The sequence below is a fragment of the Oryctolagus cuniculus genome, chromosome X, assembly GCF_051225735.1.
Source record: "Oryctolagus cuniculus isolate XC-2025 breed Fujian yellow rabbit chromosome X, ASM5122573v1, whole genome shotgun sequence".
Taxonomy (NCBI): domain Eukaryota; kingdom Metazoa; phylum Chordata; class Mammalia; order Lagomorpha; family Leporidae; genus Oryctolagus; species Oryctolagus cuniculus.
Genome location: NC_142888.1, coordinates 37,742,302 through 37,761,789, shown reverse-complemented (window position 1 = coordinate 37,761,789; position 19,488 = coordinate 37,742,302). Strand labels below are relative to the sequence as shown.

At 47.3% G+C, this 19,488-nt stretch overlaps 1 protein-coding gene across 4 annotated transcripts in view; it reads left to right on the top strand.

Annotated features, from left to right (window-relative positions):
• Window positions 1-9,802: 9,802 nt before the first annotated feature.
• Window positions 9,803-19,488, top strand: part of FAM120C (family with sequence similarity 120 member C) — a 111,694-nt gene continuing 102,008 nt past the window's right edge. For 2 of the 4 annotated variants that reach the window (XM_002720026.6, XM_089324765.1), the window contains exon 1: window positions 9,810-10,875. In XM_002720026.6, coding sequence (XP_002720072.3) covers window positions 10,183-10,875 — 693 coding nt within the window. In that variant the 5' untranslated portion in view covers window positions 9,810-10,182. Of the gene's footprint in view, window positions 10,876-19,488 lie in introns of all 4 variants that reach the window. The other 2 variants (XM_008272665.5, XM_089324764.1) reach the window with 2 other exon arrangements.

The window sequence follows — 19,488 nt, the reverse complement described above, 5'->3', positions numbered from 1 at the left end:
GCAGAGAGCAGGCCAGAAGCCACATAGAGCAAGCATGCAGGCAGGAAAGCAGAGAGCAGGTGGCCTGAAGGCCATGTACCCCAAAGGCGCGGGGCAACAAGGGAGGGGCCCACCGTGTTCCAGGCCTTTTATCCACTTCCAAAGGGGAATGGTTATGTAGTCTGGTTCGCAGGTGGGCGTACAGGTGGGGTCAGGTAGGGGCATGAGATCACACAGGGGGCGTGGTCTTCCAGCTCACAAACCTAATCAAATTTATCCTATCTGCCTGCCTACATCAAGATGACCCAATAGATGTTTACCTATAGTCTTCCTCTTGGCTGCCCCATAGACACATATGCTATTTCCCCCATAGTTACAGTTCCAAACACGTCCATGCCTAACATAATCCATGGACAACTGCAAGCCATAGCAACTACTGCAGCCAGAAACAGTGGCATGAACATGCTTTTTTCTCCTCTAGTTCAATGACAATCTAAATATCACTCCTTTTGATCCTGCAACCTCTGATAAAGTCAACTGCTACTAGGAGATATCATGTCCACCAGGGGGAAACAATTAGATCGCCACAATCACAATCCCCTTGTAGGAAATGAGAGGTCACCTCTTACCAGCTGGCAGGTTCAAGCATATGCTGTTTCCACCTGGATCGGACTAAAGGAAATAAATTATGGGCATAGAAAACTCCTGGGAGTGAACTTATTTACACACTTCCTTGCTTAACCAGTCTGGCTGGGTCTGGGATATATAGAAAAAGAGCACTAATTCTCAAAATTGGGAGTGTGTTAGAATCACTTGACGGATGAGACCCATCCATAAATATTTGGCAGGTACACTTTTTTTTTAATGTTGTATTTATTTGAAAGGCAGAGTTAGAGAGAAAGACAGGTTCAATCTGTGGTTTCAATCCCCAAAGGGCCCCAATGCCCTCTACTGGGCTTCAGCCAGGAGCCAGGAACTCCATTTTGATCTCCCACATGGGTAGCAAGGGTGGAAACACTGGGCCATCCTCCACTGCTTTCCCAGGCACATTAGCAGGGAGCTGGATTGGAAGCAGAGCAGCTGAGACTCCACCTGGCACTGCCATATTGGATGCTGGTGCTGCAGGCAACGGCTTAACCTGATTTGGCATTTGTACACCTCAATGCTGGCCCCCAAGGTATACTCCTTTCAAACTTCTGCACTAAGAGACCTCACTGAACTAGCACTGCTTCCAGTAGCCTAAAGGCAAACCCTTAGGCTGTAAACACCCGTGAATTCCTTGAAAATGTCTTGAAAACCTTAGGGCTGTCAAAAGACATTCTAGTTTTTTTTTTTAATCTATCACCTGATAATAGGCCCCAGACCTCCCATAGAGCATTTATACTACAAAGAGCTTACAAGTGTGAATCCTTCCTCTGTCCCTTCGACATGTGCATATTTGTATCTCTTATAACTCAGGTATGTCTTTCACCAAGACCTGAAGGCCATTTTTTTATAGGGGCTCTGTCTCCCAGCGTCTGGGAGAACAGAAATCTAACTTCGGTATTAATCGTCAGTCAGCAAACACAGAGGGCCTCATTGCATTGACACCGGCCAGCCCTCTGTAAGCATTCATTTCTCCGACTGTACTAAGCCCCTGCTCCCTCTCCTGCCCCTACTCCTTCATCCCACCTTTAAAATGACATCTCCTCTGCAGAAATCAGAAGGAAGCTCAGCTCTTGCCCCTACCATCAGTAGTTACTGAATAAAATCCATTTTCACCACTTCGCTTTAACTAATGTTCAACTTTTTTTTTTAAGATTTACTTATTTTTATTTGAAAGGAAGAGTTAGAGAGAAGGAGAGACAAAGACGGAGATTTTGCATCTGTTGGTTCACTCCCCAAATGGCCAAGTCTAAGCCAGGAGCCTCACCTGGGTCCCCCACACGGGTGCAGGGGCCCAAACACTTGGGCCATCTTCTGCTGCTTTCACAGGTGCATTGACATGAAGCTGGATTGGAAGTGGAGCAGCCTGGATTTGAACCAGTGCTCATATGGGATGCTGGCATTGCAGGTGGCCACTTAACCTGCTGCACCACAGCACTGGCTCCTAATGCCCAACTTTCTTTATCTTTGACAATACTTAAACCAGGTATTTCTTAGCCCCACCTCCGAAGTTTCTGATCTTGTAGGTCTAGGATAAGGCATGAGGATTTAGATTTCAAATATTAAGCTCACAGATGATGAGTGTCAGTGTTACCGGCAATTAATTATTAACCGAAATAGTGAGCAGGATCAGAATTATTGAACACACTATGAGAGGCACTACAATGGAAACAGCCTACTAGTAACTGCAGTACTTTCTTAGTTAGGATGAGTTTTCCCAACGACCCAACAGATTTTCGAGGCAGGCTATTTGCATTTCCAGGCAGAGGTGGTGACCCTACACTGCCCTTGGCTTTGAGACTTTCCCAGTGCCCTGGGGAAACCTTCCACAATGATGTGTTTGCCCAGGGACATAATTTTGAGAATCACTGCTCTTGTTGATCAGTGATAGTTTCTATTTACCAAATTTTATTTCCTAGTGTCGCTCCCCCTCTTCATGGAGGAACGACACAGGACCCTGCGCTGTTCTTTTGTCTGCTCGGCCCTCCCTGGGTTTTCTGCTGGTTCTTCCCGGGTTGGCTACCGACCCTTCCACCTCCGTGGAAGGGCGGTTCCCCCTGCCACTTTTCCCCACTTCCGCGGGGGAGCAGCACACCGCCGGCCAGCTCTCTCGGGGGCTGCACAGGTGTTCCCTCAGATGTTCCCCTTAGATGTTCCTGGTGCATGTTGTCTCTCTCCTCCTTTATAGTCCTCTTACGCCAATCCCAACTCGGCTGCCCACACGCCGAGTACGCTGCTCTCCTCCAATCAGGAGCAGGATCAGCTCCTGGAGGTCATCACTCAAGTTGGCAAGAGGCAGCTGCGTAGAAGCTGTTTTCTCCTCTCCCAGCGCCATATTGTGGGAGAGCAGATGCATAGAATAAGTCTTAATTCCAGTAACTCAGTCCAGTCCGAGTTGCTCCCCACACCTAGTTATATAATGTCCTTAAAACATTACTGGACTGCCTGTTAGTTTCATTTGCAGGGCCTCAGAATGCTAAAAACAAATGCCAAGAATCTCATTGTTATGCTCTTTGAATCTTCAGACCTGCTCAAGGAAATAGTCTGGATCAACCTGTTGAAGCTTCTGTTTGTTTGTTTTAAGATTTATTTTAGGGCGCCTGTGCTGTGGCACAGCAGGTTAAAGCCCTGGCCAGCTGCACCACTTCTGATCCAGCTGCCTGCTGATAACCTGGGAAAGCAGCAGAAGATGGCTGAAGTGCTTGGGCCCCTGCAAACACGTGGGAGACCTGGAGGAAGCTCTTGATTTCAGATTGGGTGAGCTCCAGGCTGTTGTGGCCATCTGGGGAGTGAACCAGTGGATGGAAGATCTCTGTCTCTACCTCTCTCTGTAACTCTGCCTTTCAGATAAATAAAATAAATATTTAAAGGTTTGTTTATTTTTGGACGGCGCCGCGGCTCACTAGGCTAATCTTCCACCTTGCGGCGCGGCACACCGGGTTCTAGTCCCAGTCGGGGCACCGGATTCTGTCCCGGTTGCTCCTCTTCCAGGCCAGCTCTCTGCTATGGCCTGGGAGTGCAGTGGAGGATGGCCCAAGTGCTTGGGCCCTGCACCCGCATGGGAGACCAGGAGAAGCACCTGGCTCCTGGCTTCGGATCAGCATGATGCACTGGCCGTGGCGGCCATTGGAGGGTGAACCAATGGCAAAGGAAGACCTTTCTCTCTCTCTCTCTCACTGTCCACTCTGCCTGTCAAAAAAAAAAATTGTTTATTTGAAAGGCAGAGTTACACAGAAAAAGGGGAAGAAAAGAGAGAGATCTTCCATCAACTGGTTCACTCTCCGATGGCCGCAACAGCCACATCCCTGCTGATGTGCCTGGAACTCCACCTGGGTCTCCCATGGAGGTGGCAGGGGCGCAAAAGTAGCAGGATTCGTGTATGGAGACAAGACACCAAGGCCTTTTAATAGGAAGTAGTCTTTTATTATGTCAGCATAAGGCTCAGATGGAATGTCTTATCCAAAATCCTGAGCCCCTCCCCCCAAGAAAGAAAGGTTTTTCCTTATAAGTGGTTTTAGTTTCTTTGTCTCCCTTATATGGTTACATGTATACATTTGATTGGATAGTCTCATGTTACATGGTGCCCACAGGATTGATACAATTTTTACACACATACTGAGCTGTCTGCTGTCTGGCAAGGATTAGAGCAAGCAGAACCTGAATTTGCTACATCTAAGCAGATAGTAACTACAGTGGAAGCAGTCATAGGCAAGCACATAACAACCACATTTCATTCCCAGGACAGGTGCCTCCTTTTTTCTTTTTCTGACCTTGAGAAGGCTTTTACCATAGCTTTAATCATGTCAGTTAGAAACAAGTTTAATTAAAAGATAGAGACCTCTGCCACACAGGTACTTGGGTCATCCTCCACTGCTTTTCCAAGCACATCATCAAGGATTGCAGGATCAGAAGTGGAACAGCTGGGACTCGAACCAGCACTCATTTGGGGTGCAGGCATCGCAGGCAGCAGCTGATCCTGCAGCACCACAATGCCAGCCCACAGCTTCTATTTCATAGCACCGACCTAAGGACTCTGCTCATTCTCCCTGGCGTTTTACATTTCTCTCTAATGGGAAACTGACTGCTGATGGCTTCCCACCTTTCTACTTAACGAAGAGTCTCTGGTTCAGACATCCCATAGGAAATAATAGGCTGAGTTCAAGGTTGGGAAGCTTTTTTTTGCTGACCTGTCCTGGGAATGTTCCACTTGTGTTTTCTTTACAGATCAATTGAATGCATTTACAGGAGACATCATCACAGTTGGCGAGGGAGGGACTGGAGAACAGGAGAACTTAGAGGCATATACACAGAATCCCATCCAAGTTGTGGGGAGCAACCCGGACTAGACTAAGTTACTGGAATTAAGACTTATTCTATGCATCTGCTCTCCCACAATATGGCGCTGAGAAGGGAAACAGCTTCTACACAGCTGCCTCCAGTTCAACCAATAAACTGTAGGACTTACTCCTGATTGGAGGAGAGCAGCGTACTCGGCGTGTGGGTAGCAGAGTTGGGATTGGTGGAAGAGGACTATAAAGGAGGCGAGAGACAACATGCACCAGGAACATCTAAGGGGAACATCTATCTGAAGGAACACCTGTGCAGCCCCCGAGAGAGCCGGCCGGCGGTGTGCCGCTCCCCCGCGGAAGTGGGGAAAGTGGCAGGGGGAACCGCCCTTCCACGGAGGTGGAAGGGATAGTAGCCAACCCGGGAAGAACCAGCAGCAAACCCGGGGAGGGCCGAGCAGACGAAAGAACAGCGCAGGGTCCTGTGTCGTTCCTCCACGAAGACGGGGAGCGACACAAGTTGCCTGGATTCCGGTTTCCTAATCAGAGAAACCTTTAAAGTGATACGGAGAGTTCTGCAGTCAGTGAGCAAGGTCCCTGTCTCTCTGGCCCCCAGCAATTGTAGATCGCTTGATACAAGCAGAACGGCTGCTCTGTTTTGAGTCCTAAGAGCAATAAGTGACTGCTTCGTGGCCAAATAATCCAGAACGCCAACCTCCTTCCCATCAGCTAGTTCGGGAGATCTCCCACCTCTGTTAGCTCCACATTTTCAGGTCTGTAATTGGCCTCCTCCCATTTTCAGTAGCAGTTCTAGAATTAATTGACGTTCTTTTACATAAGTCACTTCTAACCCAACTCTCTATTAAAAACACTTTAATAAGGACAAAAATCAAGGACGAAAATGCCTCAACAATGATCTGAGTTGGCATTTGGCACAGTGGTTAGGGTGCTGTTTGAGCTACCTACATATCACACTGGAGTCTTTCCCAGCTTTGCCCCTGATTCCAGCTTCCTGCTAATGTGCATGCTAGGGCGAGGGGCAGGTGAGTGGCTGAGTCCCTGCTATTCATGTGGAAGATCCAACTTGAGTTTCTGGATCCTGGCTTAGGTCTGGCCCACCTCTGGCTGTTGCGGGTATTTGGGGACTCAACCAACAGATTGGAGACCCATCTCTCTGCCTTTCAAATACATAAACATTTTAATAATAATGATCTGGGAAGCAGGCATTTGAATATAGAGGTTAAGACACCACTTGGGATGTCTGCATCCAGTATTGGAGTGCCTGGGTTGGAGTTCTGGATCTGCTCCCAGTTCCAGCTTCTGGCTAATGTGCACCCACCCTTGGAGGCAGCAGGCGACAGCTCAAGCAGTTGGGTTCCTGCCACTGGTATGGGGGCCTGGATTGAGTTCCTGGCTCCCCAGCTTCAGCTTGGCCCAGCCCCAGCTGTTGCAGCCATTTGGGGAGTGAAGCAGTGGATGGCAGCTCTCTGTCTCTGTTTCTCTCTGCTTCTCAAATAAATGGGGAAAAGGAGACTGTTCTGGAACCTGGGACTTGAAGACAGGTCCCAACAACAGAGACGTCCTACCTCTCATCTCTGCTCTTCTCTGAGGGTCTGCATTTTACTTCTCTTTCTACTGACCAGCATCTTTCTAAAAAAGTATTTATTTATTTTAAAGGCTGGTTCACTCCCCACATGGCTGCAACAGCCAGAGGTGGGCCAGGTTGGAGCCGGGAGCCCAGAGCTACAGCACAGGGGCCCAAGCACGTGGGCCTTCTTCAGCGGCCCTTCCAGGTGCATCAGCAGGGAGCTGGCTTGGAAGTGGAGCAGCCAGGACATGAACTAGCATATGGGAGGCTGGCGTCTCAAGCGGCTTAAGCTGCTGTGCCACAATGCTGACAAATGTCTTTTAGTCTTATCCCTCTTAGCGGGAAAACTGCTGACAGCTTCCAAGATTTCTACTTAGAAAAAAAGCTGTTATCTCTAATTCTAAATTTTTACGAATGGAGATTTTGATCAATCCAGGTCAGATTAGATGTCTACTTCTGACCCACTTCGTGGTTATAGAAACAGTTTTTGCTGTAACCCTCTAAGTGGGGGAGGGTAGGATCAATTCTTGGAGAAGTAGGACTAGGAGAGCCCCCAGTAGGTCTCCGTTTTACTAGCAATCTGCTGTTCCTCCCAGCCTTCATCCCTTCAGGCCCTGCCCTCTCCCTTTGCTGCATGTTTCTAAGTTTGCTATGTCACTCACTCCACCATCTACTTATTCTTTGTCACTCTGATTTGTTCTCTCTCCACTACTCTTGATAAAAAAAAAAAAATCCTCTTACGGCACTTAGATTTTTTTGTTTGTTTCTGCATCTGAATAGTATGTTCTCAGGCCTCACTCATCTTTTTTTTTTTAAAGATTCATTTATTTGTTTGAAAGGCAGAACTAGAAAAAGAGAGAGTGTGTGTGTGAGAGAGAGAGAGAGAATCATCCAGCTGCTGGTTCACTCCCCAAATGGCCACAAAGGCCAGAGCTGGGCTGATCTGAAGCCAATTGCTTCATCCAGATCTCCCTCTGCTGCTTTCCCAGGCACATTAACAGGGAGCTGGATTGGAAGTGGAGCATCCAGGACTCAAACCAGTGCCCATGGGGCCGGCGCTGTGGTAAAGTGGGTTAAAGCCCTGGCCTGAAGCACCGGCATCCCATATGGGCGCCAGTTCTAGTCCAAGCTGCTCCACTTCCGATCCAGCTCTCTGCTGTGGCTTGGGAAAGCAGTGGAGGATGGCCCAAGTGCTTGGGCCACCTGCAACCGCATGGGAGACCCAGAGGAAGTTCCTGGCTCCTGGCTTCGGATCTGCACAGCACCAGCCATTACAGCCACCTGGGGAGTGAAGACCTCTCTCTTTCTTTCTACCTCTCTCTGTAACTCTGTCTTTCAAATAAATAAAATAAATCTTTAAAAAAAAAAGTACCCATATGGGATGCTGACATTACAGGCTGCAGTTTTATCTGCTACACCACAGCACTGATCCTCCATCTTTTTTTTTTTTTTTTTTGACAGGCAGAGTGGACAGTGAGAGAGAGACAGAGAGAAAGGTCTTCCTTTTTGCCGTTGGTTCACCCTCCAATGGCCGCCGCAGCTGGCGCACCGCGCTGATCCGATGGCAGGAGCCAGGTACTTATCCTGGTCTCCCATGGGGTGCAGGGACCAAGTACTTGGGCCATCCTCCACTGCACTCCCAGGCCATAGCAGAGAGCTGGCCTGGAAGAGGGGCAACTGGGACAGAATCTGGGGCCCCGACTGGGACTAGAACCCAGTGTGCCAGCGCCGCAAGGCGGAGGATTAGCCTAGTGAGCCGCGGCACCAGCCCCTCCATCTTTTTTTAAGAAGATGTGTTTATTGATTTGAAAGGCACAGTTACTGAGAGGGAGAGATAGAGATCTCCCATCCAGTGGGTTGACCCGCCAAATGGCCACGAAGTCTGGGGCTGGGCCAGACTGAAGCCAGGAGCCTAGAATTCTATCTGGGTCTGCCCCATGGGAAGCAGGGGCCCAAGTTTCTGGGGGCATCTTCAGGTACCTTCCCAGATGCATTAGCAGGGAGTTGGATGGGAAGTAGAGCAGCCAGGACTCAAACTGTTGCTCATATGGGAAGCCGGTGTCACAGGCAATGGCTTATCCTGCTGCGCCACAATGCTGACCCCCTCACCCATCATGATACTGTTGGGTTCTGGATTTTTTAAGGGCAGAGAGATCCATGCTCCAGATGGTAATCTGCTGGTTCACCTCCCAAATGCTCAGGGGCTGTTGGCAAGAGCCCAGAATTTAATGGAGGTCTCCCACATAGGTAGTAGAAACCTAATCAGTTGAGCCATCACTAACTGCCTCCCAGGGTCTGGGAGTAGCAAGTAGGAAGCTGGAGTCAGGGTTATAGCCAGGTAGCAAACCCAGGTACTCCGATAGGGGACACAAGAGTCCTAACTGCTAGGCCAAACACATGCTCCAGGTCCTACATGTAACTCTGCCTGCCATTATCTCAACTTCTAGTAAGTTCCAAGTCCTATCTGACTAGTCTCTTCACAGCTTGTTTTCTGCTCTATTCCTGCTGAAAGAGTGGACCCTAAAAGCCAGACAGAAGGCAGCTGTTACATTGTTTCCATGTGAGGAGCATGCTGCAAATAGATTTTTGAAATGATCATGTCTCTGTATGTCTGAAATTAGAGCCCTTGCAGGTATTTTGAAAATCTCTCAGACAGACTAATTGCCAATGAGGGTTGGAAATCAAGGCCTTCACATTGGACACAGTAGCTCAATGGTACCAAAAAAGATACAACTTGCAGTGTAATTTGTGTTGGTGCTTATCTCCTAGACCAGTGAGTTCCCTAGGGCAAGGGATATTTAGTTTTCCTTTGTCTCTGCATTGCCTTGGGCAAATAAACACTGTCTCAGCATTCCCAGCTGAGGCCAACAACTTTTCCAAGAATTACAGTAGCTACAAAGTGGAATTCTACAGAAATGGTAGCAGTTATGTTTGTATCTCATGTATGTTCTTTCTCATTCATTAAAAGCTATGCTAAATTCTCCTTCTTGGGGAATTTTAGCTCACTTCAGCTGAATTCAATCCATCTATTCTACTTCCTTTCCCATGATGCATCACTCTGTCCCCACCAAACTCCTTTTCCTGGGATAGGCAGTAAATACCCTGAAGCAATTCGGTGGGATGCATGCAGTTGGAGTGCAAATGCTAAACACAGATCATCAAGCCCCGCCTCTCGTGACCCTGTGAACGCAAGGCCTGACAGGAGTGGTAGTCCTGTTCCTCGACTGCATCCCGACGCCATAGGGAAGATTACTACAACTCCCAGGATGCCTCGCCGCTCCGCCCCGCCGCCCCTCCTCTCGCTAGAAAGCGTGTACCATAGAGAAGACGAGGCAACATGGCTCCCGAAGGTGGAAGGAAGAGGCTTCACCCCCTTTGCAGCGGTTAACAGCAGCCGGAGAGCAGGAAAAAAAAAGAGACGTGACTAGAGCCCATCATCGCTTTTTTCCTCGCAGCCTCTTCTGAGTCCGGTCTGCCTTACCTTTCCTCTGCACCCAAATCCAATCTGTGGTCTCCTCCCCTCCCCGCCCTCATTCCCTCGCTCCCTCACCCCTCCCCTCGGGAATCCTTTTCCCGCCCCCCTCGCCCCCCGCGGAGTGCGCACGCGCCCGCCCCCAGCTTCGCGCCCAGATCGCCGCCTAGCCTGCTCGCGCAGCCGCCGTCTCGTCTGCCCACCGACGAAGCATGGGCGTCCAGGGCTTCCAAGAGTTCCTGGAGAAGCGCTGTCCTGGGGCCGTGGTGCCCGTGGACCTCCTTAAGCTCGCACGCACGGTTTCTCGCCAGCAGCAGCAGCACCTGCACCGCCAGCTGCCACCGACGGCAGCCCTAGCGCCTGGAGCTCCACGCGTCGCCAGGGGCTCCACGCCTCTGCAACCGCCGCTCCCGCCCGCTGCCTTGGGTGCCTATTCCGGGGGCGCAGGGCCGACCCGGCACCATCACCCCGCTCACCACTTCCACCACCACGGCCAGGCGCCGCCCGGGCTGCACCCACCGCTGCCACCGCCGCCCCCACCGCTGCCTGGTGCCAGGGTGCTGGTAGACGCGGGCTCGGCGCTGCCGCGGCTTTATGGCGGCTACCAAACGGATTGGGTGTGTGGCGGCCAATGGAACGCCATGCTGGGCTACTTGTCAGCGCTGTGCCAGGCTTGTGCCTATCCCGGCGGCGACGGCCTGGAGCTGGTGGTCATGTTCCCCGGGGGCCTGGGCAAGGACCGGCTGGCTGAGTGGGGCCGTCGGTGCCAGGCCGAGCGGCAGACAGCGCAACTGATCGTGGGACACGTGGGCAACAAGGGCACCCCTCCACCGCGGGCCTGGTTCCTGCCACCGGCCTGCCTGAGCCACTGCGTGAGGCTAGCACTCATCCGCTTCCGGGTCAAGGTGAGGGAGGGGCCGGATCTTAAATAACACGCCCCACACCTGTTCCCTCTGAACTAAACACCTAACCACCTATCCACTTACCTGCCTCCCATCTATCCACTTACCCGCCCAATCAGCTAACCTATTTCCCTAACTACCCTCTCCCATCTTACGTCTCCTACCCCCCTTTCATACCACCCCCTATCACCTCTCTACCCATGTCATCCTGGTAGCTCCCTTTCCCGTCACTTATCCTATTGCCCAGTATTTAGGTTTTAGCAGAATTCAGTTGTTTTGTTGTCTCGCCTTTCTTCTGCCGTCATCTTCCTCAAACCGATGTGACTTTTCCCTGCCTTTTGCAGTTGGCATCTCTTTCTTACACTTTTCTCTAATCTCACAGCAGATCAACTAAACGGATGTTCATTGAACACCTTTCCTTTACTTTGTTTTTCCATTTTGACTGTCCTTTTTTGTCCATCTGCTCATTCAACCTTTTTCATGCTTCTACTTCCTCCTTACCTTAGCCTAATGAAACAAAGAAAAAAATACACCCCACTGATTGGAGTCACTGTTCAACAAGTATTAACCCACTGAGTGTAATGTAATGGGTTTGAAAGACATGTGAGAACAGCTCCTGCCCTTGGGGGATGAAATATGTACACACAGAACATTTATTTAATCATATAAATGTATGTGACTGTTTCTCTGCTACAGACAGTAAGTACAGTACCTGTGGTTGGGGTGGGGGTGGGGACTGATATCTGTGCACTGAAATGGTTCCGGGGAGGCTTCCCTGGAGAAGTTGGAACTCTCCTAGGTCTTCACGGATGGGTTGGATTTGAATGGGCCGCAGCTTTGGGAGGAGGTTGCTTTAAGTGGGAAGGAGAGTGAGCAAAAGCAGAAAGGGAATATCAAGTGTATGAGGCCCCGTGGGCTGTTAAATCCAGTCCGCATGTAGTTGGGGCACTGCATATGGGGCCTGGGGAACAGCTTTGGCAGCATCCCTGGTTCTTGGCACCACTGCTTTTGCTCTGTTGCTTTCCCATACTCTAAGGTTTCAAGTTCCTACGTGTAAGGAATAGCAAGGCTTGAGAAGTAAAGAGGTGGGCAGGAAGAAGACAAAAGTAGCACAGGGTTGGGTAGGACAAAACCACAAACCCATTCCCCAGCTGAGGTTCTTGGGGACATCGCCGCAGTGAGGGGGATGACGGGCATCACGATCTTAAGAAGTAGCGCAGGGTGGAGTCATGAGGAGGAAAGAAATGTCAGCTGAGAGATTGAAAGACCCACAGAGAGGAGCTTGTAGTGTTTATAGCTTGTGGCTGGAGTCCAGCCGTGCTGGAGGCCACGTGCCCAGCATCAAATCTGTGCGTAGGCTGGGTAGATGATAGTCATTTTTGGTAATGAAGGATCCAGTCATAAGCTATCTCAAGCCTGCAAAGTAGAAAAAAAAAAAGAGAAAATGTACCTATTTGCTTGTCCTCCTGACCGAACATGTTGAAGTAGATTTCTTCATTCACAGCCATTCTTTCCACTTCCCTTTCGCTGCTACCACCTAGACTTTAGAAACTTTTTACCTCACTGTCATAAATTAACCTGGTTGCTGGCAATAGCAACTACATTGATAGAATGCTTACTGTGCGCCAGGTGATAAGGTGCTTTAAAAAAAATTGTTAGCTCACTGAATCCTCAACAGTTACCTGTGATAACAGTCCTGTTTTCCAAATGGGGGAACTGAGGCACAGGTGGTTTAGAGACTTGCCCAAAGTCACCTAGCAGTATGTCACAGAGCTGGGGTTCTGGGATGCATGCCCACACAGTCTGTCTCCAAAGCTCATGTGCTTAAGAATGGAGCTCTAAGTTGAATTTTTGCAAAGTGCCAACTGTGAACTGTGATTTTTATCATTTCCATTTACAACTAAGCTCTGTCCTGGCTCCAGGCTAAAGACAGGTTCAGGTCATTCTTTTTTCTTTTTCCCTTTTTGATGCTTGCTGTAGCCTAAGCATTGTGTGCTGGTTCCTCTGGATTCCGAGGTAAATGAAGTGATTGTTGCCATCAAGGAGGTCAGGGTTTCCTGAGAGACAGACTGAAAGCAGAATTGCAGATACAGTACCCCATTTAGAAATGACGTAAAATGTAGCCCCTTTGTGCAGGTGGTTAATTCTGGATGAGGAAGTGAAAGTTGTCAGAGGCTTCACAGCTTGCGTGGAGCCGAGAAGAGGGCTAAGGATAGTCCAGATAGTGGGCAAGGTATGGAGACCTCAGATGGCCAATTGTGAGCTCTCAATAGGTTTTTATCGCAGGTTGGCAGGAGAGGTGAAGGTTGACTATGGGTTCGTGGCTTCCAAGCTTTTTTGTTTATAAACATATCGCATCAGTCAAAATTTTTGAGAAGCAACCAACCCTAAGTGTATTTTGTCATACTTACCATAATAGCTCATTTTAAAAAAACTCCAGAAGTTTATAAAAAATCAGATGGATGGATAAGTGATAAATCAAGAATTGATGGTAGAATCTTAGTGGTATTTGGATGTTTGCTGTAGAATTATTTCAGCTGTGGCTTGAAGTTTTTCGTAATCAAATATTGGGGAGAATATTTCCAGCAGTCTTCCTAAGTCGGCAGAAGCACCATAGGGGGACTGTTCTAAACCAACTCTTTGATGATTTCACATTCTCCATGTCTTCTCTACTTTGGGTGCAGGATACCTGATTGTTCCCTGAATGAGTAGGACAAAGATCGCAAGAGAATAGATTGTAGGAGGGACCCTTGACATGTGGAATGTGTTTCCAAAATAGCATGTGTAAAGTATCTGTGTTGTCAGTGAGTGACATTCTGCTTCTGGAGTGATGAAGACTTGGGATAACTGATAGTAGAATTTTGCCTTTTCAGAAGAGTGTCGTACTGTATTGAAGTTGGTAATTTTGCCTGGCTGATCTGTACCTCCCATTTCTTTTGACTGAATGTTAGTGTTTCAGAACAAAACCTGCTAGTGCATCACTCCCCTCCTTGGTTGTGTTCTTCAGTCTATATCACAATAGGCCTTTATTCCTAGTCTCCTTTACATTTGGGATAGAGAAAGTAGAGGTGGCTTGATTAAATAATAGAGAAATCGGTTGGGTGTCTGTTTGCCATTAGACAGTTTAGGGCTTCTGACAGAAAGATTCAGTGCATATTGTTGGGATGGATTTAGTCATTTGGTTGGTTTCATTTATATGCTCTGAAGACCTGTGTACATGGTCATTGTCAGTGGCAGGAAAGTTTAGTGAATCTACAGATGGCTTGCCTGATCTCTTCCTAAGCGTCTCAGAAGGAGACTAGTTCAGGAGATGACGTAGGGTGATTACGGGAATGAACACTTTATTTTAAGGGTCATATATATTAGAAAACAACATAATCAACACATCAGGCTCACCATTTCATAGCTGTAACTTTTTTAGAATGGGGCTAATTACAGAAAGAACGAATTGAGTTAAAGAAAAATATTAAGTTGCAGTACTTGGATGTTGTGGAAATCATGTTAGTTCATGAAGAACCAGACTTTGAAAAGCCTGACCAAGAGCCAATGTCATTTTGTGCTTCAGTTCTCCAGAATACAATAAAATGATGACTGCTGTGCTTCTTGACTGTTGACCTATCTTCAGTGCTAGAAAAATCTGTGACTCTTCTAGGTGCTTCAATGGTGGGGAAAATAATTACAGTGGTAACCATTATCATATCTTGAGTAACAGTTGAATATAAAGTGCTTTTTAAAAAAAAAGATTTATTTATTTATTTGAAAGAGTTACACAGAGAGAGGGAGAGAGATTTTTCCATCCACTGGTTCACTTCCCAGATGACCACAATGGCCAGAACTGCCCAGGCCAGAGCTGGAAGCTTCTTCCAGGTCTCCCATGTGGGTAGTAGGGGCCCAAGCACGTGGGCCATCTTCGGCTGCTTTTCACAGGCCATTGGTGGGGAGCTGGATGGAAAGTGGAGTGGCTGAGACATGAACTGGAACCCATATGGGATGCTGGCATCGTAGGTAGTGGCTTTACCCACTATGGTACAACGCGGGCCCCATGAAATACTAAGTAGCTCATTTAACCCTCACAAGCTTGCAAGCTACATGGTATTCTTGCCATATACAATTGAATAACTGAGGTGCAAAGAGATAAGATGATTTTCCTTTGGTCTGGGCACCAGGACCTTGCTCTAGATTTGTATTACTCAGAATTTCTTTCCACACTGTTTCCTTCTTTGGGTACATTCTTGTGTAATATTATACATTTTTATTGGCTAGATAATATGTGTAGGTACATGAACAAAAACACTAATAAGTAGATTTATGGCACACTTAGTTTGTGCCAACATTGCTAGATGTACAATGGTGCCAATACAAGGCAATTGTGGAAGCTAGCTGCCAAGGGAGTGAGTCATACAGTGCTGTTATAGGAATTCAAAAGTAGCAGTCCCTTTCTTTTCTGCATTTTCACTCTTCCACCCCTCTCTGATTTCTTTCACTTAGGCATGACAAATAATATTTTAAAAAGCAAAAACTTTACTTTGTAATTCCCCTAAGCCCCTAGCCTTACCCCTTTCTTCCCTTTTCACCATTTTTGAAAAAGAACGAAGTGCCTATTGCTGCTTTATATCTGATGTCACACTCTGAAACTGCCACATCCATTCCCATGGCTTTCTTGCCATCCTATCTTTGAACTGCTGTCCTTGGATCTTACAGTCCTATTTGCTTCTGATTCTCTTTGTAAATCTCTAGTGCTTTCTGCTTTCTGTATTATTCCTCCTCTGCCTGCTGCCTTAAATGTTGGCATCCTCAAGGCTTCTATCCTAGTCATACTCCTTTCTACATTTGTTTTATGAACAGTCACATCCGTTATTATGACTTTTAAGAATTAACCAAGGTTTGATGACTCCTATAGCTCTGTCCCTACCTCTACCCGGCACATATTTTTGGTTCTCTGATATCCAAGGTGGAACTCATTCGTGCTCCAAAAATTGTTCCACGTCCAGTATTCTCTTTATCTATGAATGGCATTTTTCATCCATTTCAATCCAGAAATCAAGAAGTCCTCACCTCTTCACTCTCCCGTTAGTTCCTACATTTATTTTATCATCATACCTTTGCAATTCCACCTCAAAAATATCTCCTCAATCCAGCCCCTTATATCTGTTCACATTTACATTGCCATAGTTCAGGCCACCATAATTTCTGTCTGAACTATGAAAACAGTTCAACTGATTCCTTTCCTGTAACATTCTCTGGACTCCATCCACCACATTGCTGTCAGAGGGGCCTTCACAAAGTTCAGGAACCATGTATATTGTGAAAGAAACTGTGCATGAGTTTGAACTTTTTGCACCTAAATGAACTTATTTTTAAATTCCATTTTCCATGAACTTTTCCAGGTCCCCTCATAGAATCCTAAAAGACAAAGCTGACTCAGTTGTATGGCCAGAGAGACCCACTGGCTTACTTTGCCTACCTTAGCAAGTCCAGACTTTCAACGTGGCAAACAGTGCCTTTCATAGTCCAATCCCAAACTCTCCAGCCCATTTCTGCCCACACCTGTCCCAACTGTTCGGAACGCTATATTTTTAGACGCACCATGCCCTCTCATATAGTGCTTTTCTTACGGCAAACTTGCCTTTGCATAGCAAATTGCTGCACACTCCTGTTCACAAGTTAGCAACTATAAATCCATCCCGGCCAGCCGCTGCCAGCTTCCTTCCCTTGTGCTACCAAGTACTCTGTTCTTAACCTCTCTTACATTTTTTTTCCTCTCATGTTACAATGTTTTAAATGAGTTTGGACAGGACAAAGCATTTGCTGTAGGACTTGACATATACAAAAATGGTTGTTGAAACAGAGATTGATTGATTGTTGAGGGTTTTAAAGGTCAGGTAGGGAAGAACTTGAATCTATTATTTTATATGGTAATTCCACGTAAATCAACTCAGATTGCAAATTGAATTGCCCGACTTCTGTTATGCGGAAGTTTTTAGAGCTCCTTAGCAACACTTTATAGAGTGTATTCCCCTTTGGTGGTGGTAATAATTGCTAACCTGTGAGCAGGCTTGTGGCAGAGCGGGTTAAGCCACCACCTGCAATGCCCAGCATCCCGTATGAGCGCCTGTTTGAATACCTGCTCCACTTCCATTCCAGCTCCTTGCTAATGGCCTCTGCGCCCATGTGGGAGACCCACATGGAGTTCCAGGCATCTGGCTCTGGCCTGGCCAATCTGGCTGTTGTGCCTATTTGGGGAGTGACCAACAGATGAAAGATATCTCTCTAACACTGCCTTCCAAATAAATAAAACTTAAAAATAGTTACCCTGTGGGCTAGGTACCTTCCATAGATTTGTTAAGTCATTTAATCCTCATAACCACCCTCAGGATAGGTATTTCTTTATAATGAAAAAAAAATTTAAATCTGTTAGTTCTGCCACTTGCTGGTTTGTTCCCCACATTCTTGGAATGGTCGTGGCTGAACTATGGTCCAAACTGGGAGCTGGAAACTCAATCCAGATCACCCATGCAGGTGACAGGAACCTAATTATATCAGCCATCACTGTTGCCTCCCAGGGTCTGCATTAGCAAGAAGCTGAAGTTTAGAGCCAGAGCTGGAAATGAAACTCAGGTACTCTGATGTGGAATGCAGTTGTCTTTAATTGCTAAGCTAAATGCCCACTCCTTTAGTTAAAATATTAACAGTCTAGTCACCAACCCAAGGTTGCAATACAAGAACATGGTTGGATTGAGATTCGAACCTCAAATATATTTGACACCCAAATCCTTTACTTCAAAACAGTATGGTTGCATTTTTCCCCAAATACTTAACTACTTATATGAGAGTCAGAATTAGAGAGAGACAGAAGAGAGCTCTTCAATCCACTGGTTCACTCCCCTAATGACTGCAATAGCCAAGGTTGGGCCAGGCCACAACCAGGAGCCTAGAGCTTCCTCTGAGTCTCCCATATCAACGGCAGGGGCCCAAACATTTGGGCCATGTTCTGCTGCTTTTCCAAGGCCTTAGTAGGGAGCTGGATTGGAAGTGGAGCATCCAAGACACAAACTGGCACCCATGTGGGATGCCACATTGCAGTTGGTGGCTTTACCTCCTATGCCACAACACCAACCCAGTTGCATTTTCTTTTTTTTTTTTTAAGGTTTATTTTTTATTTATTTGAAAGGCAGAGTTACAGAGAGAGGTAGAAACAGAGAGAGAGGAGGTCTTCCTCCACTGGTTCACTCCCCAGGTGACTGCAATGGACCTGAGCTGAGCTGATCCAAAGCCAGGAGCCAGGAGCTTCCTCCAGGTCTCTCACGTGGGTTCAGGGGTCCAAGGGCTTGGGCCATCTTCTGCTTTCCCAGGCTGTAGCAGAGAGCTGGATTGGAAGAGGAGCAGCTGGGACTAGAACTGGCGCCCATATGCGATGCCGGCGCTTCAGGCCAGGGCTTTAACCCACTGTACCACAGCGCTGGCCCTACCCAGTTGCATTTTCTACGGTTGCTTTTACTTTTTCCAGACCATTTTTTTTTTCAGGTTTATTTATTTGAGAGACAGAGTGATAGATCATCCATCCACTTGTTAACTCCCCAAATGGCCATAATAGCCAGGGCAGTGCCAGGCCAAGACAGGATCCCAGAATCCCATTCGGGTCTCCCACATGGGAGGCAGGAGCTCAAATACTTGGACTGTCTTCTGCTGCTTTCCCAGGACCACTAGCAGGTAGCTGGATTGGAAACATAGCAACTGGGACTTGGAACTGTTACTCCGATACAGGATGCAGGAATTGCAAGCTGTGGCTTAACCTGCTATGCCATGATGCCAACCTCCAGAGTATTTTTCTTATATTTAGTTTGTGTAGCCTGGTTTTATAGCCCTGTTCTTCCTCCTCCTAGTTTTATAACCCTAGGCAAGTTAACTTCTCTGAGTCATGGTTCCCTCATTTGGAAAATGAAGATGGTAGCAATACCTACATTAGAGACTATTGGGAACATTAAGTGACTTAACATAAGTAAAGTGCTAGGACATTACGGCACATAGTGAATGACACAAATGCCAGCTATGATTATTTAGACCAAAATGTCTTGTATGTCAAGTAGATTAGAATTGATCATCTTACTCTTGGGCTTTAAGTTTAGCATGGTATGATATACAGGGTCCTTCACGATCCGTCTACCATTATCTAGACTCATTTCCCCTCTATTGATTTATTTGATAGAGAGTTTGCATCTGCTGGTTTCAATCCCCAAATGCTCACAATGGCGAGGGCTGGACTGGAACTGAAGCTAGTGACTGGGAACTCAGTATTGGTGTTCCATGTGGGTGGCAGGAATGCAGTTTTCAGTCGTAGTCATTGCCTCTCAGGGTCTGCATTAGCAGGAAGCTGAAGTCATTGAGCTGGAGCTGGGGGTCAAACCCAGGTACACTGATGTGGGACACAGACATCCTAATTCCCAGGCCAGTTACACTGAACAATGCGACTTGTCCATTCAATCAGTGTTTATTTGACTTTGTACCATGCAGAGCTCAAGAATGTGAAGATAACAGCAGTGAATAAAACAGACTTCTGACCTCATGAAGCATATTGTCTGTTGAGAAGAACAGGCAATAAAGATAAAAGAGAATATG